General features: G+C 41.1%; 1 protein-coding gene across 6 annotated transcripts in view; it reads right to left on the reverse strand.

The window, feature by feature from the left end:
• LARS1 (leucyl-tRNA synthetase 1) overlaps positions 1 to 18,604 on the reverse strand; it is a 117,610-nt gene that overhangs the window by 85,945 nt on the left and 13,061 nt on the right. For all 6 annotated transcript variants that reach the window (XR_012160239.1, XR_012160238.1, XR_012160240.1 and 3 more), the window contains exons 6-21: positions 17,139 to 17,300; positions 15,621 to 15,733; positions 15,102 to 15,165; positions 14,478 to 14,545; positions 11,612 to 11,837; positions 10,232 to 10,319; positions 10,054 to 10,130; positions 9,165 to 9,218; positions 8,018 to 8,158; positions 7,192 to 7,269; positions 6,270 to 6,355; positions 6,118 to 6,183; positions 5,941 to 6,023; positions 4,313 to 4,451; positions 1,144 to 1,356; positions 353 to 410 (exon numbers count right to left, since the gene is read on the reverse strand). Coding sequence is in view for 3 of the 6 variants with exons in the window: in XM_073355722.1 (XP_073211823.1) it covers positions 353 to 410; positions 1,144 to 1,356; positions 4,313 to 4,451; positions 5,941 to 6,023; positions 6,118 to 6,183; positions 6,270 to 6,355; positions 7,192 to 7,269; positions 8,018 to 8,158; positions 9,165 to 9,218; positions 10,054 to 10,130; positions 10,232 to 10,319; positions 11,612 to 11,837; positions 14,478 to 14,545; positions 15,102 to 15,165; positions 15,621 to 15,733; positions 17,139 to 17,300 (1,716 nt within the window). In the remaining 3 variants the exon portion in view is untranslated. The remainder of the gene's footprint in view (positions 1 to 352; positions 411 to 1,143; positions 1,357 to 4,312; positions 4,452 to 5,940; positions 6,024 to 6,117; positions 6,184 to 6,269; positions 6,356 to 7,191; positions 7,270 to 8,017; positions 8,159 to 9,164; positions 9,219 to 10,053; positions 10,131 to 10,231; positions 10,320 to 11,611; positions 11,838 to 14,477; positions 14,546 to 15,101; positions 15,166 to 15,620; positions 15,734 to 17,138; positions 17,301 to 18,604) is intronic.

The following is an 18,604-nucleotide window of genomic DNA, read 5'->3' on the forward strand; positions in this document are numbered from 1 at the left end:
GATTCAGACATAAGAAACTCTCCCATAAAGGCAGGTGACCCTGAAACTCTGGAAGAATTAAGCAGATACCTCAGGTAAACTTACAAAGCATTATCAGACCAGGTTTGCTTGTGATCTGTGGAGGACCATTAAGTGGTCAGACACTATGGTATGAAAACCTAGACAGATGGAATGGAAGAAAAGCAGGCTCCTGCTTTGGAAGATGGGTAACTGAGGCATTTAATGGGAGGAGGTAATCAACATGCTAAATGCTGCCCTGATTAATCTGCTGAAAGATATTTTTGAAGCAGGCCCAGGAGTTTCCAGTTGTCTTGACCATCACACGAATATCACAGATGAAAAACTATTGTACCTTCTCAGAATTCAGGAGGAGATGTCCATTTGCTCTCACAGCTACAGGCCATTTGTCTCTGCATTTGAAGACACAAAATATAGAGTATATTTTTATTTTAAAAAGCAATTACATTTTTTCTTCGAAAAAGAACAAAAGTCTAGTGATTTCAGTTAGGAATGGGCATGTTTTTAAGTGGAACCCTCAAAAAAAGGCACCTACTGGGGTATCTTGCGGGTTAATGTTGTCACTTTGAAGACAAAACAGCTACAGTACAGGTAGCTAAGCCTTATTGCTACTACAATTCAAAACATGCACTACAGAGCTTTAAAAAAAAAAAAGCTACACTCCACTTACCCCCACTGTCTCCTCTTTTCAATTACATTTTTAATTTAATTTAGTGCCAATGAAATTAAGGACCAATAGCAATGGATAAAGCCAGTTGTTTCACACATCTTTGCTGACAGAAGAAGCTTATGAGCTCTAAGTATGCTTGAGAGAGGAAATTTGCCCCATTTCTGCTATGATCCTGATCAGCAGCTCCCAAACTCTATTGGTTCACATATCACTTTCTTAAAGAATTGTTGAGAAGTGAATGGATGGAACATTAAGCTCACATATCACAATATGGGAACCACTGGTCTCGATGGTATATATACATGCTTGCAACAAAGCCCACTAAAAAAGAAAACACATGCTTTCACCCAAGTCCCAAAAACAGAACATCCTGTCAAGAGCCATTGATGGGGGTACCAAGGCTGGAGGCTCGTAATTTTATCTCCATACTTGCTTGACATCGCTTCCAAACTTACCTTTGATCTGGCCACATGGCTACGTGGTTATAGAGGTAATATGACAGATGGTTTGGGACGAGATCCTTGCCAGAGACTCTTAGATCCACTGGATACCAAAATTCAAACTCCTCCTTGAGCTTGTCTAACTTTTGCTTTGGAATCTGTGTCTTGGGAAATGGAGCAGTCCTGAAGAATATGTAATCCCAGACTTCTTTGGACATCTGATGCGCCCTGCGTAGAAATATTAACGTCTTAATAAAGAATACACACGTGCGCGCAGTTAGTTTTTCTTTAAAAATCAGGATGTTTGTTTTTAACAAAACCTGAATCTGAGGCCTACCACTACTTAATTCAAAAATTAGCACTTTACTAATTCAAAGTGAGCTACAAACAATAACTAATGAATTCTCAGAACAGTCCCTATGAGCTAGTTACTCTTACTATTTTACAGGTGATGAAAGTGAGACACAGTGGGTACATCTACACTTTAAAAAAAAACAAAACAAAACAAAAACCACTGCAGCAGCAAGCATCAGAGTCCAGGTCAGCTGACTCAGGCTCATAGGAGGGACTAAAAATAGCAGCTTTGTAGACATTCCTGCTCAGTCTGGAGCTTAATCTCTGACACCTAATGAGGGGAGGGTCATCTGACTCAGGCTCTGCGACTCACTGCTGTGGGGAGTTTTCTTACAGCGTAGATGTACCCAGAGAGGCCTTGCACATGGACACATAGGACTGAGTCAATGTCATAGCAAGGCTCAGAACTCAGGATGTCCTGTCTCAGCCATGCCCCTCTCTACTTGACAGTGTCCTCTGACTCCTGTAAAGTGAGGGGGATACAAACACTTTAAAGCCCTGGAAACTTGATTTTATATCTCTTCTCCATTCCTGTCTGGGCTAAATACTATCCTGAAAATGCAGAACCAGAATCTAAGTCCTCCTAAGCCTCTACGCCATGGGTCATTCACAGGTCATGCTACCATCCTTCTGGTGGAGGACAAGATTAAATCTCCTTCACATGTGTCAGCCCTTCCCCTTAATGGTCACGAAGAGGACAGGAAAAGAAGAGGGAGGGAATCACTTTTTCAACAACACAAGGCAATCTCCCACTTCAGAGAGTGAGTATTTTGTCCCCATAGCAAGCAGTCCCACACTCTACCAACGCAGGCCAAGAGACAGAATCCCCACACAACTGACATTTTCTGATGATGAAAGGCATATACTATAAATCATTAGAGGCAGGACGACAGTAGTTTCAGAACAAACGTGCTACCCTTAGAGATCAGACACAAAGCCAAGGCTCCAGTCACCAGCAGTCATTCATGATCCCATGGCACTTATTTTATGGGGGATTTCACTGTAGTTTATTAGACCCTACCTGCCCTTATTTCCCCAAAGTTTCAACCACCACCCTTTTTTGGCCCTGCTCAGCATCAAAGGCTTTACAATATAAGTTAGACAGAAACTACAGCTCACATAAGAGACATCACCAGGCTATAGTCTACTCCCTAAAATGGGCAGTTTTAAAGATTTCTAGTTCTGGTGGATTATTGCTGAAAGGCTTTCAGTTACTGTCCTACCCTACAGTTAGAGATGTGTGCTGTTACTCAACAGCTATGTTTCATGCCAAAGATCGCTGCACTATAACAATGGGTGAAGTGATCCCTAAACATCCCTTATTTACCGCAGAATACTGTTAATCTCTGCAAAAAAGTGCTTTGCAAACCTTGGATGTTTAGATGTTCTATACGAGGCAAAGCACACGATAGTTTACAGGTGCATCTAAAATCCAATGCAATTCAGATTGCTCACTTCAAACCTTGTTTCCAGACATACCTAGTGCAAAAAATATCTTCTGTATGTAATTAGAGGTGTTCTTTGAGTCAGATGAAACTCCTGCCAGGCTTCTTAAGATTAGTTTTTGCTGCAGGTACCTTATGTTGGAATTCCTTTCCAGATTAACTAAAGCATCAAACAAGGCTTCAAAGCAGATGTGTACAGGGGTCACAGAACGGGGGGGCCGGAAAGGCTAGTGTCCCTGCAGTGGAAATATCGTGAGAGTTCTGCCCCCACTTAAACTTGCACATGGGGTGTGTGGGGGCACACACAGATGTGAGAGTGAGACCCAGAGGGACTGAAGCAGCTGCCACAGGGCCCAGGATCAGGCATGGGGAGCAGGACCCAAAAAGGCCACTGCGAGGCCCAGAAACCAGTAAAAACCCCTTTTCATCAACGAACGGGCTCAGCTCCCCTCCCGCCACCAGCAGAGTCTGAATACCTCTCCTCACTCCTCTCTAATCCCTGCGTCCACCATTTGCAGGAAGCTTCCACTTCTCCCTTTATTCTCTCAGATGCATAAGTGAACTACTCTCCTGAACACCTGAAACACTAAACTAAAACCCCAGCCTCAAAAGGGGAGAGTGGCAGCAGCAGAACACTTGGCTGTTCTTGTCCTGAGGACAAGCCTGAACACAAACTATCAGTCACAGGTCACAGCCCTCAGCCACCCCATCTGGAGCAGACCTGGCAGACATCCAAGCACAACTGCTTTTCAGAGGACACTTACCAAATGAGCCAGACCCCAAAAGTGAAACCTATTCTTGGCATATCAAAAATCCTTCAGATTCAACAGAGGAGAAAAAGCTAGAAGCCTTCCAAATAAATATTGGCTGCAGCATAGTAAAAATCCTAGTTTCTTAGAAACCCCAGTCTCTAGTGTGGGTTCATTTGTGATCAAGAGCAAGACCTATCCTCGTCCACTGTGTCCCCAGAAGCAGGCATGTAGAAGGGGACCAGCTGCAATTTGCTGAGATTGTAAGAGGTTACAAAGCAGATTTTTAGCAGGTACCACAGAATTATTTGCAGGAGCCACAGTGAAACCAGTCAGTTACCAAAATATCATACAGTTTCCATTTGAAGGCAGCAAGTGCTGAGCAAAGAAGGTTACTTGCAAACAGACCTCCTTCAGCTGCCCTTGGAGGAACTCCCCTGTGTCCTTCCCAATTCTTCCAACACTACCAGTCTAAAAGCTTTGCTAAATCGGGGCTCTGCCTTTATCTATACAACTATCTATATATAATGCTCTAAGCACAGATCTGAAGAGTCGGCCTACAAGTTATGCCTTTGGAAAGAGCCAGAATGGAACTATATTGAAACATACCATTCCGCACCAACCTGGATCCCTTACCTGATGCCAAGCGGAGAATCTCCTTGTCCACGCAGATTATCTCCTTGCAGCAGATGAGTGACTGTGTAGAAGGCCATGTAGATAGTGGAATCGGAGAGGGATTCTATCAGCCACTGCTCATCCCAAGGCAAACGAGTACCTACAAGAAGACCCAAAACAGATGATCATAACCAGGCACAGACCGGAATTCCCATTTGCCGAGTTCACAACAGATGATGGGATTTTCAAAAGTGCCCGACTGACTTATGAGCACAAGTCCCACTGACTTTCAGTTGGACTTGCGCCCTTAAATCACTTCAGAGCTTCTGAAAATCTCACTCAGGAGAATGGGCCAGTTGCAGCTGGTTTTTTGTTCTTGAACATCTTGGCAGACAGAGGGAATCCTTTCAGGGGACTGTCCTTAGCTTTCCTAATGCAATGGTCAGCTCACTTCTAAATTCAACAAACTGAAGCACCTGCTCACCTTATCATTTGCTCTGCATGTTTCATAGAAAGAGATTATCTTGGCCTGCTGCCATACTGAGTCAGGTGGTCTTGTACCAGGATCCTATTCTTAGTTTACAGAAGGGTTGGGTCTGGATGAGAGACCTGCAAGGAAAACTCCCAGGTGCTGCAGGAAATGGTACTGGTTCTTTCTATGTCATCTCTGAACAAATGGGCCGTGTATGGTGACGCGGGCAGGGGTGCGTTATTGCAGGTGGTGTTTCCATATAAAAAATAAAAGAGCTCCCGTTTAACTCAGGTTATGTGGAAGGGTGTCATCTTTTTGATGTCCTGGGTCAAATTCTAATTGGGGTAATTCTGTTCTGCCTACCTACTTCCTCCCACTAACCTCTCAATTAGATATTGTATTAGATTTAAAATGATCAGTATGTCTAGTGATTTTACAACTAATACAATATCTAATTGAGAGGTTAGTGGGGGGAATTATGTCCTCTCCAGGTGAGGGTGGAGTAGCTGCCCTTAGTAGAAGAGTTCAAGTATGAGTGATGGTAAGCGGGAGCATGAGATTGACCAGCGGATTGGTGCGGCAGCAACAGTGATGTGGGCACCACACAGATCTGTGGTGGTGAGGCGGGAGCTGAGTCCTTGGATGAAGTTCTCGGTCTACAGGTTGTTCTACATCCCCATCCCCATCTATGGTCATGAACCTTGGGTAATGATTGAAAGGACAAGATCGTGGGTACAAGCGGCGGAAATGAGGTTCCTTCGGAGGGTGGCTGGGCTTACTCTCCAAGACAGGATGAGGGGCTCAGCTATTCTGGAGAGCCTCAGAGTAGAGCCGCTACTCCTCTGGATTGAGAGGAGCCAGCTGAGATGGTTCGGGCACCTGATAAGCATGCCCCCTGGGAGGCTTCCTTTGGAACTTTACTGGGCATGTCCCTCTGGAAGGAGGCCCTGAGGCCAACCCAGGACACACTGGAGGGATTATATCTCCCCGCTGGCCTGGGAACATTGGAGAATCCCCCAGGAGGAGCTGGAACCTGTTGCGGAGGAAAGGGAGGTCTGGTCCTCCCTGTTCTCCATGCTGCTACTGCAACCCTCACCAGGAAAAGCATGAATGGATGAAAAAGTGAGAGTTACTCTCCTCAAGCAGCAAGTGAGGAAAAGCTGTGTGGTTTGCCTACCTAAGCCATACGTTCTTGAACAGGCATGCTCCTGCAGCCAGCCCAGTGTAGCTTCAAAATTCTTTCTGGTCTCTTCACAATACCTATGTGGAACAGACTGTTATTAATCCTTGGTCTCCCTCAGGGTTACACGCCACTTCCCGACCTACACTTTATCATCTCTTTCCCATAACTTACGTCTCTAGATCCTTCAAGCAGTCAGATGCCTGCTTCTTCCAGTTTACTTCGCCATAATCTAGGTACCTGAAGATCAAGCAAAATAATTAGAATAAAGAAGTTCACATAAGGATGCAACAGAGGGATGGGTTAAGTGATTTCACTTCACTCACCACTGGTCACAAAGAGCCACCACACACTCATCCATGGACCTTGATATAACTTGCTTCTCAGGTTCCATATAAATCATTGCTTCACCCTGAAATAAAAGGGAAGAGGTATATTTATACCTTTAAAGAAAATATAACATATAACACATAGGGCATTATATGAAAGGAGTTTACCAACAATAACCCCCCTATTATAATCCCAACTCAGCCAGCAATTTACCGTGATGCCTTGGACAAGCCTCAGCCTCTCTATGACTTGGTATTTGCAACTATAAAATAGAGAAAATACTATCAACTGTATCAGACGCTGAGGCTTATTTTATATAATGTTGTAAAGTATGTGGCGATTTTCAGTTAAAAGGTAGAAGCACAAAGTCTTTACTGTTTAAAGCTATGTACAGATGGTAAAAATGTGTATAACAAGGCTTTAAAATATGATGCACAAAATCCTCAAGAACTTGACAAAATGGGGAATGGGAGAGAAGTGAGTGATTAGCTTTAACTCCGCATCCATATTCTGTATCAGAGAAAAGAGATAGAGCACCACACTGCAGACTGCAAGGAACGATCCTGCACTGACAGAGATATAGACTAAATAACTGAAGCCTTTTCCATATTATCACCATGATTCTATGGGCTATGACTAGGCCATAAGGCATGCCTCTATATAAGGCAGTACGCACAAAGCTAAAAAAACCAGACATCTCTTTCTACTTGATCCATCAGGTACAATACACTTCTCTTTATCTAAAAATACTGTACTTTGTTTTACCATCACTTTGTACTCTATTGCTACTGCTCTTTCCAGAGAACGTCTAAGGCAATGCTTCTGTGGAAACAAGCCAATATACTTTATTTAGTGACTATCCTGCTATGGGAAAGACAGACAATCATCTTGGAAAGCAGTATCCAAACTACCACATACATTGCCCACCATCTTCTTCTGTATAAGCTTCTTGACATCCTGGACTTTTTGCCCCTTGTACTCATCCACCAACATTATCTGTAAGGGAGAGACCATTGCAGAAGTTAGGTTTTTTAAAAAGATTAAAGTTTCAAGTAATATGTAAAAACAACCAGTTCTTTTGAGCTACAAGAAATACTGGTATTGTGACCTATGATGTACCTTAAAAATTAGATGTTGAAAATCTGCCTTAAAAAAAATCCCCCTTAACTCCCACATATATATTTATACATTATGTGTTTTACCTAAGAACATTCAAACCAGGAGGGCTAGCTGGACATGCACAACCCTGCCACACAGGAAATTGATCTTTGAATTCCAAATAGTTTAGATGGGCCAAGGCTTAGGGCATTGTGACAGAAGCCCACTGAATGAGCTGAAATGGGGAAGAACCACCCTTCTGTCATTTTCTACCAGCCTCCTCAAGTCAAGGTTTGGAATGATGTTGACCATTTCTTGAGAAAGGTGCATCCAGTGGCCATACAGTGGGCCTCATCTTGAGGCAGACACACCTCCAACCTCCCAACTGTGATTCTACACTATCCCCATACCACATTCAGAGGCTCACCTAAGGGGAAGTTCCTTAGAATGGGAGCCATGAAAAAATCCCAAAGGACCCAACCCCCATCCCCTCCAAAAAAACCCATCCCCCATACACCTTCACCTTCCCGATTTATTAATCTGTTAATTCATCTGCCTCTTTTCAAATGTTTCTTATCAACTTCAATATAAAAAAAAAAAAAAAAAACGTCTTTCACAACACACCTAGGGAAGCCTAGTTACTTACTCCCTCATAAAATCCTTTCAGGTACACTCTCTCCTTAGCCTCTGTAAGTTTCTCTTTGTCATTCTGACTCTGGATTTTCAACTCGTCACAAACCAATGGAGCAGAAAGGCTGCCGTAGCCTGGGATTTCGATGATGGGCACCTGGGAATAGCATGGTATTGTCAGGTTTTGTTTCAAATTGTGTGAACGCAACACAAGTTCCACAGGAAATTGACTCTTGAATTTCGCAGCCTTCAGTGGAAATTGTACACTGAAGAAAATGCAGAGCTAAGTGCATTTTTCTTCCATGTTCACAATCCACCAACCAACATGGGAATTGAAACCAGAGATTCGGAGGGGAGGAAGAAAGGCATATATCTCCCAACTGTGAAAATTCATAAGCGTTATACTTGTATGATTTGCACAGAGCAAGTGATATTATAGAGAAAACACCTATGAAAAGCAGCTGTCAAAGTTACAGCAGTCTTTGAATTCCTGCTGTTCTATACATAGTGTGCTACTTTCCAGAATTTACTGCTAATCAAATTTGGTGGAATTTTACAAAAATTCAACACAATGCCACTAAGCTCATCAGGAATTTCTGGCACTCCCCAGAGTGACTCACGATTACACGTCTGCGAGCAATAATCCAATTTTTTCCGCTGTGCATGAGACAGACAAGGAGTACTGAGCAGCTAACTGAGAGGAGAGCAGGAGCAATGCAGAAAATCTGAGATATATTTGGCTGTAACTTATACTCTCAAAATGACATACATGGCTGAATCCCCATAAATTCCATTAGCAGTAACAGAACTGGCATAGCTATAGCAGTTTACATGGAGCAGATAATATACTCTCCATTAAATCAAGATCATCACAGAAGGTTTTAACTCACAGAGACTCAAACTCTAAACTTCAGCCTCAAAGTAGCACTTGCTACAAAAACAGTATTTTGTGTAAAAAAAATTCGAAGTAATGGAGCTTTGCTCCTTCAAGGCCACAGTCTAACAACTGCAGTTTCACAACTGTGAGGGCAAGTTCTTCTGATGCCTCAAGCTCTTTTGGCTAATGAAGGATTTTAAAAACAAAATTTCTGAAAGGCATGTAAGCTCTTAATCCAAGTAAAAAAGGCCTTGTATATTTGAGACAGACACTTAGGTACACTCACCGGTTCAAAAGGCAGGACCATTTCATCTTTAATTCCATACTTCCCTCTTAGTGCCTACAGAAGATGTTTAAAAAAAAAAAAGCAGCACACCATAAAACAGAGGGGTTTTTTTTTAACCTATTTTTTCATTAATTCCATAAAAAAAGAACATCCTTCTGAATGATCATGCTCTCAGACATGCTGTCAACCCTATTTCCCCAGCACTCCTTGGGAATTAAGAAATTTGGGTTCAATCAGAGTTTTGCCATCGATTTTCCTGCCATCCCTATGTGGCTCAATTTTCCCAATTATAAAATGGGGAAAATACTACTTCTGTACTGCATAGGGTGTTGTGAGGATAAATACATTAGCAGTTGTTAGGTGCTCAGGTACCACACTACCTAGAAAATTCATATGTCTCGACTTTAAGCTCTTCAGGACCAGACTCACTTATTTCTGAAACACCTAGCACACTTTTGGTACTATATAATCAAATGGCTGCTATGTGGTTTATGTGAAATGAGTATAGTGGTCTCAACCTAGTAACCAATGGCCAAGTGACCACACCAGAGAAATCCCTCTTAACCCTGGTACTAATTTCCACCTTAACAGTCTTGTCAACCCCACCTATAGAATAATAAAAGTGATGAGGTTGTGGTACAAAATCATTTCCAAAGCCTGCAGTAAAATGATACTGGAGAGCAGAGTTTTTTAAATATTATTTACAAGTGGATTCCAAACTACAGTCTGCAACACTGTACATTTAAGTTTGCACATAAGTTTAGAGGCCACTCATGGAAGTTTCATCAATTAAAAAAAAAAGCGGTCCCCATTTTATTTGTCAATGTTCTTGCCACTCAGAACACTCAAAATGAATTTTGAGCAATACAGATCTGAATGAGAGGCTGACCTGTTTTTTCTTCAAATCTCTCAGGGCTGCAATGTCATCAGGAGCATCAGATGGGACACTTGTGACCACTCCAGTGCCTTGCAAAAAATCAATCAGGTAACAAAAATCAATCAATATATATTATGAAACATGGAATTAACTAACAGGCTCATGCAAGAAAATGACGTTGTAATGTTACCTTTATCTTCCTTAATTGTGAGCATAGGAAGAGCATAGATTACTTTGTAGGAAGTTAAAGGGGCAGAGAGTGCAGCTCCAAGAATCTCCTGTGCAAGAGAGGAATATTAGAACAAGGAGCACTGTTTTGGCCTGGCTCAGCAAGAACCTGCTAAGCTGATGTTCCTTTAAACTCAGCTGGCCTTCCCCACACAATACAAATAGATAAATAAATTAAAAGGCCATGACACAATACAAACTGCAGAAGCCCTTCCTCTGCAAAGTAACTAGATACCAGTCATATCGCTCTGCGGGACAGTCTATGGACTGTTTTATTCATTACTAGGAAATGAAGTACCAAATTTTGGAAGGAATTCAGAGAAGAGCAACAAAAATCATTAGAACTGGAGAACAGTACAGAGGATTATACCATTTTCCAGACACAAAACAATTTTGATAAAGGGGTGGTTGAGTCGGGAGAGACTGTCTCCAAAGAACTGAAAAAGGTAAACAGCAAGGAGAGAATGGAATGGTTTAGTGTGACACATTTAGGTGAAAGAGGGTTAAATCCTGAACATCAGGAAAAAACTTCCAGAGGACTATTAGACTGAAAAATAGTCTCCCAAAGGAAATGGAGGAAGGAACTCAGAAATTTATAGCTAAATTGAATGAAGGACTGGAAAAGCACTCATACTGTCAGGGCCATTCATGCATTGACAACGGGATGGAATAGGTGTTCTAGCAGTCTTCCCCACCTCCAATTTATGTGGATTCTATATTCCACTTTCCGTCCTTCATGTGACTTAGTAACACAAAGGACATTGTCAGGAGATCCAGTGCATCAAGTTTTAGCAGGTAGCATTCTAGTTAGACAGTGAGGTAGAACGGCACACCCCATATTGCATTGTTATGTTGAATAAATGCCATTGGTCAGCACTTTTAGTCAATGTTTGTGAAACTAAATATGCTGAACACCTGGCCCAAGCATTCTAAAGCATTAAAGATAGGGAGCAGTCAAAGGAAGCAGCTATTCTCACCCAGGGTGAACTGGGTATTTCAGTAGAGAATGGTCCTGGACTCATTTAACTCGTTCTAACTAACTATTATTTCCCTTCCATTCTTTGTAGTAAAAATAATGAGTCACTGCTTTACATACTGCAACACACATTACTTGTGTCATTAGTTCTCAAATACTATTGTGGCAGCACAAACACATTTGTCCATAGATTAAACAGCTGCAGTAGTCTGGTAATCTCCTCCCCATTCTTTATTTGGTCACTTAACACTCACCAAAAAGCTACCAATATAGATTAAAGTGTCATCAAGTTTGTATGCCATAAGTAGGCAAAGCACAACTGCTGAACGAGTCCATAACTTGGCCTATAAGCTGCAAGATGCTCACCTCTCCCATCAGCTCCTTGACGACAGGTACCACTCCGTTATCTTTTGTAAAGCCTTGGTAGGACATGTTCCTGGCAGCTCTTTGGGTGCAGATAAAAATATCCCCATTCACAGTCTCAAAGCCAATGTACTTCATATCTGGGCGAACCCAACAGTTAGTCTGTCCAAACATGGTCTCTGGTCTGAGAGTAGCTGCCACCAAGAAGATATTTTTTCCTTTAAGGCCACTAAAATAAGATAAAGCACATTAAAATAAGAAAACTCGAGTTATTACAGAGTCTAATTACTCACAAGCTAGACCTAGCCCTAAGAAAAGTTCTGTAAGGGATGAATCTGGATGGTCTATTAGGCTTTTTCACTTAGTCTAATACGGTAGAATTTTGTGAGTCTTTATTCAGATTCATGAATATACTGACTCAAGACAAGAAACAAGACTTTCACAAGTTGGGTGCCCAACTTGAGACACTTTAAAGGAGCCCAATTTTCAAGTGATGGATGTGCAGCACTTTCTGAAAATCAGACCCCTTTAAGGAGTCTCCAGTCATCACTTTTGAAAAATCTTAGCCAAAGCACTTTTCTCTTCCCAGTAAAGGACACTATTGGCCAAGAGGAATAAAGAGCAGTAAACTGTCAATTAAGTCACTAGGTGTGAAATTGAGTGCACACAGGGAGACATTCTGTCACGTACGAAAACAAATTTTGAAAGTAGTTAAGGACAGGTTTCAGAGTAACAGCCATGTTAGTCTGTATTCGCAAAAAGAAAAGGAGTACTTGTGGCACCTTAGAGACTAACCAATTTATTTGAGCTGTAGCTCACAAAAGCTTATGCTCAAATAAATTGGTTAGTCTCTACGGTGCCACAAGTACTCCTTTTCTTTTTAGTTAAGGACAGAGGTAAATGGTAATTGGGATAAAATACAACATAGTTTTACAAAAAGTAGATCATGCCAGACCAACCTGATCTCTTTGAGAAAATAACTGATTTTTTAGACAAAGGAAATGCAGTAGATCTAATCTACCTGGATTTCAGTAAGACATCTGATACAGTTCTACCTGGGAAAATATTAAATTGGAGAAAATGGGGATTAATGTGAGAATTAAAAGGTGGATAAAGAACTGGTTAAAGGGGAGACAACCACAAGTCATACTGAAAGGTGACCCATTAGGCAGGAGGGAAGTTATTAATGGAGTTTCTCAGGGATCGGTCTTGGGACCAATCTTATTTAACATTTTCATTTATGACCGCGGCACACGCAGTGGGAGTGTGCTAATGAAATTTCCAAATGATACAAAGTTGGGAGTAGAACTGGACTATCTCACAAGATCTGAAGGATCTTGAAAACTGAAGTCATAGAAATGGGATGAAATTTAATAGTGCAAAGTGCAAGATCATGCACTTTGGGACTAACAACAAGAATTTTTTGCTATAAGCTGGGGACTTATCAGTTGGAAGTGACAGAGAAGGAGAAAGGTCTGGGTGTATCAGCTGATCACAGCATGAGCATGAGACGCCAATATGATGCAACCATGAAAAAGGCTAATGCTATCCTAGGATGCATCAGGCAAGATATTTCCAGTAGAGATAGGGAAGTATTATTGCCATTTTACAAGACATTGGTGAGACCTCATCCGGAATACTGTGTGAAGTTCTGGTCTCCTGTGTTTAAGATGAATTAAACTGGAAAAGGTGCAGAGAAGGGCTACCAGGATGATCAGAGGAATGGAAAACCTACCTTACAAGAGGAGACTCAAAGAACTTTGCTTGTTTAGCCTAACCAAATGAATATTGAGGGGAGATATGATTGCTCTCTATAAAATACATCAGAGGGATAAACACCAGAGATGGAGAGAAGTTATTTAACTCAAGTGTCAATGTTAACATAAGAACAAATGGAAAGATGAAGTGAAGTTCTGGAACAGACTTCCCAGGGTAGTAATGGGGGCAAAAAACTTAACTTGATTTAAGACTGAGCTTGATAGCTTTATTGAGGGAATAATACGATGATGCACATGCCATTGTAGGCAATCTGTGACTTACAGTAGCAAGTATACCCACCAGCCAGAGATGACATACTAGATGAGCAGGGCACTGAGTTAGAGAATTCTTTCCCAGGGGTCAAGTTGGTGGGTCTTGCCAACATGCTCAGGGTTTAACTGACTGCCATATTTGGGGTCAGGAAGGAATTTTCCCCCAGGTCAGATTGGCAGAAACGCTGGTGGGTTTTCACTTTCTCTGCAGCATGGGGCAAAGGTCACTTGCTCGTTTAAACTAGAGTAAATGGTGGATTCTCTGTAACTTGAATTCTTTAAATTATGATTTGATAACTCCAGTAAGTCAGCTAAAGGTTGTGGGGTCCATTATAGGAATGGGTGGGTGAGGTTCTGTGGCCTGTGATTTGCAGGAAGTCGTACTAGATGATCACGATGGTCCCCAATAACCTTAAAATTTGAGTCTTTGGGAAGTGTATTTTAAATATTAATTACAGGAGAGAAAAAAAATCCAGGACTTGACAGGTGAATAAGAAGAAGAAAAAAACAATATTGTACAATTATGTTTTACTGTAAGTTTCTGCACTTCACACTTTCTATTACCAATTTTAAATATTTATTAAAAACGGCTTTTGAGTTCAACTTAAAAGTTTTCCTGACCGACTTTTTTTTTTAAAGGAGACTGGATCCCTCCTGTAAATACATTTATAAAGGAGACTTGACGCCTTTCAGGAAAATACGTTTTAGTCATATACAAGGTATTAGGCTCAATGCAGAGGTAACGGTTGAAATTCTGTGGTTTGTGTTATACAGGAGGTAACACTAGATGACCTAATGCTTCCTTCTGGCCTGAAAATCCATGAATCTGAGAGACCTACCTTAGCTTTGCAGGGTAAGGCTCCACCACCTTCATTTTTATTAACGTATATTCTTGAGGTCCAACACCCTAAGAATCACACACACAGACCAGTAGTCAATATAAAAGTCTACTCACGCAGCAAAAGTACCATTTCCCAAAAATCAATTCTACATTTTGTAGTAGCACAATTCAAATGCTATTTCAGGATCTTATATTGGAGTCCTTAAATAAACTAGACTTTCACTGATGTCAATGGGAGTTTAGCAGCATACAGACTGCAGGATAGAGTCCTATTTATTCCTACGGATCAAACACCTTACTCATTGAGGCTATAATATTACACCACTAAAGTAAATGAATTGGACTTCAGGGGGCATTGAATCATGCTCTTATGAAAGTCAGGACATCAGCTGCCAAATTATCAGTCAGAGAAACCTGGCTAAAGTTAACACTATCTATTGCACGTGTCACAACAATTATATTTTCTAGAGACACCCAAGCTTGCCATGTATTAATAGCTTGAGATCAGATAAGTAAACATGAAAATATATTTAATAATCATTTTCAGCATAGAGCATACTTCTTCATTATTTAAAAGTTACATATAATATACAAAGAACCTGTGTCAAATAAAATACCTTACCTCCCCAGTTTGTCTGTCATGATCCATGCAAGGTTGTCCATCTTTTGGAGAATAAATTGTATACCTAGGAAACACAGTAAATTATTATTTAGGGGTATGCATGGCAATCTACAGACAAGGAGGAGGACAAGGTCCCTGGCACAAAGAACTTTGGGTGGGATTTTCAATAGCACTCAACTTGCCTAACTCTGCTATCATTAATGTCAGTGAGAGTCCTACCACTGATATAAATGGAAGCAAAGTTCGATAAATATTGAAAGCTTTTAAAAACCTCACCCACGAAGCCTAAGGACCCAACTGGACAGCTGGCCGAGCATAGTAGCCCCACTAACTTCAGTGGGACATGTGCATTCAGAGGACTTGCTTGGGTGAGTCTGTATAAATTACAAAATGATTATAACTAAGTCACAGAGACACATATTATACCCAACTTTTTAAAGCAGTTCATGGGGGAAAATTTACATTTTTTGCTAAGTTTGTAATAGTACAGACTTAGTAAATTAAAGAGAGCATGTTTACCGTTTCCCAAATTTAATTTTATTTCTTTCCTTCAGTGTTAAAAATTGCCACCGTACAAATGAGTCGTAATAAGGGTTAACATCAGTGGTAATGAAAGAACGTCTCCAATCCACCTGAAAAGATATGCAAGTAACCGGTAAGCAAATCCAGCCAAAGATTTCTGTGAACACTCACACACAGAACACTTGTTTCATCTCACTCATTTGCTATACTTATTCAACCCTACAAGGTACTACCCGCTCCATGAAATTAAAAAAACAAAACAAAACAACCCTTGATTGTTTGACACTTGTATGTATATACAAAGCCTATGCAGTTGATTGCATGTGGGTCTTTCAGAAAAGACCTTCAAAAGCCTGGGTTCTGTCTTCTGTGTGCTCTATGGCACTTTTTGGTAAGACCAGGGGGGTGGGGACATATTTCTCTGACGTCCTTTATGGATTCCCTTTCTCCTCTACATGTGTTTTGCACATGTTACCTACCTGGGGGCTATGCTACACCTAGAGGGCACTGCCTGTATATGGCATCGCATGTAAAGGATCTGTAGCACCTTTCACCCCCAAATCTTCAAAGAAAAATAAGGTATGGTTATATAAAAGTCACATCGTACACACACACAGTCCTTTATGGACAAGCAAACTTCCATCACTGAAGCTCAGGGAGATGGCATTTTTAAAAATAAATACAGAGAAATAACTGAGGGGGGTCTGTTCATTTATTCAAATAAGTTTTCTGATGGTGAAAAGGGCTAGATTAAAAAAATTAAAAATCTGACATCCTCTCTATCCACAGAACAGGTGCAGCCATGAGAAACAAAGTGGAATTTTCCCAACCAGTTAGAAAAACAGCGAATTAACTGTGACATGGAAGAGACTCCCTCGAGGGTTGTTGAGGCAGCTCTGTCTTCAATATACATTCTGTCCTTGGATTTTCTACAGAGACTTCCCAAAGGAGCCACATTAGTACTAACAACAATTCAATGCACAGACATGAGACAGCAAGAACTTTTGGCTATCAACCACCAGGGCAGGATCTGACCTAGCAGGAAGTCATGGATAGCAGAACAAAACCTATCAATTACTTGTACCACTATTGAGTCACTAGTAAGCCAGGGTCCTAAACATGAAGGAATTCCATCACTAGAGAGCAATTTGGCATTGAGAGTTTCCTGTGTGATGTGGAAGTAACTGCAGGGATAATTTAGTATTTGACATATCCTCTGGGGCAATACACAGTGGGTTCTATTCCTGGGTTCTATTCCTGTCTTGCTATGTGACCTTCGGTGTATCAGATAATCTTTGTGCATTAGCTGTAAAATTGAGATAATACTTACTGATCATACAAGAATATTGTGAAGCTTAATTAATGCTTTATAGCACTTTGGATGTTCCAATACTTACTGCACTGCCACTAATGTTAGGCAAACACATCAAGGGGAGAAGAGATCTCAACATTAATTTAGTAAAATCAGTAAGAGAATTCATGTTTGTAACAGCATTTTAGATTTTAAACATGTACCTTCAACCCCATGCTCTTCAGGTCCTGGAGAGCAAGGGGTGGGAAGTAATCAAGCCAATGCTCAGCCTCTGAAAACTTCACTATTTCTTCATCAGAGAGACCCAAAGACTTCATGATCCCCCACTGGTACTTGGAAGAGCCAGTCTTTGCAGCAGCTTTACTCTAAAAAGAGAAGTAGAGCGAACAAAAGAACATCAAAGCATGTCTCACTGTTTCTTCTCCTGCAGGGAATCATTCAATCCTAACATAACATCTTCCAATCACTGAGATGCATACTAGTACTGCTATTTTGGCTGCCTCTCTCTGATTTAATAAGGATACACTGTGATGGGTGCTGGTATATACTCAAGGTCTGCCTCACATTCACATGTCTACTCTAGCATGCTGCAGCCAAGAGAATGAAGTTCAGATCAGTCCAAATACTTTCAGAGACCACGGCATGCCGTGGGGCAGTTAGCAAGCACTGACTGGTACAGGCGAGGTCTTGGTCTAGTAAAGATACATTTGCAGGAAAAGGTTAAGTAGCTCTGCTTTAGATCCTTCTGATTGATTGATAATCTCTTCTGCTCCTATTTTGCTCTCATATGCTAGGGACAAATAGCTGGAAATTAAGATTGAAGATTGTGAAGAAACAAAACAAAATATTCGCTTGCCACCAGGGCAAATTAGGCTTTGTCTACACGACGCACCTTTTAGCGAGACAGTTGTGCCAGTTCTCCCGCCGACAAAAAATTTCCGCCCCCAGCGAGCGGCAGCACCTTTGTTGGCAGGAGAGCACTCCTGCAACAAAGCGTTGTTCACACCGGTGCTTTTTGTAGAGAAAACTTTTGTCTTTTTTTTTTTTTTTGGGGGGGGTGGGGGGGTTAACACCTCTGAACAACACAAATTGCCAGTGTAGACAAAGCCTTACGGAAGAGCTGTTTTACACACACACACACACACACACACGGAGAAAACAGACTGTGTCCCAAATCCTTTGCTCACAAATTATCTAACAATTATCTAATGATTAATTATCATAAATTAATCTGTGTGGAACAAAATTTAACCCCCCCAAAATTTTAGTTTTCCCAGGCCCTAATATTTATTGTATCTTTCCAAATTCATAAATCTCTGTAACAGTTTGATAAACCACTTGTTTGAGTATGGTTGTACTTGATACATCTAGCCAGGGTTTGACTCTCAATTTAGCCCAGAGAGTCATCAGATAGCTAGAACGATTAGGCCGTCTAATCCATCACACTGACAGAGCAGGATTGTATCCTACAGCGTGTTTTCAAGTGCTTTGTCCAGTGTCCTTTTCAACATCCCAAGCGAGGGGGCAGACTCCATTTCCCTCAGACTATTGAAGAGTCTAAGTAAGCTCATCATTAGAAAGCTTGTATGCGTTAAAATAAGATTCTGAAGACCACATAATTAAAGCATCTTTTTAAAGCCAACATTAAAGCACCGTGTTAAAGCAAAAA

Source organism: Lepidochelys kempii, chromosome 8, assembly GCF_965140265.1.
Source record: "Lepidochelys kempii isolate rLepKem1 chromosome 8, rLepKem1.hap2, whole genome shotgun sequence".
Lineage (NCBI taxonomy): Eukaryota > Metazoa > Chordata > Testudines > Cheloniidae > Lepidochelys > Lepidochelys kempii.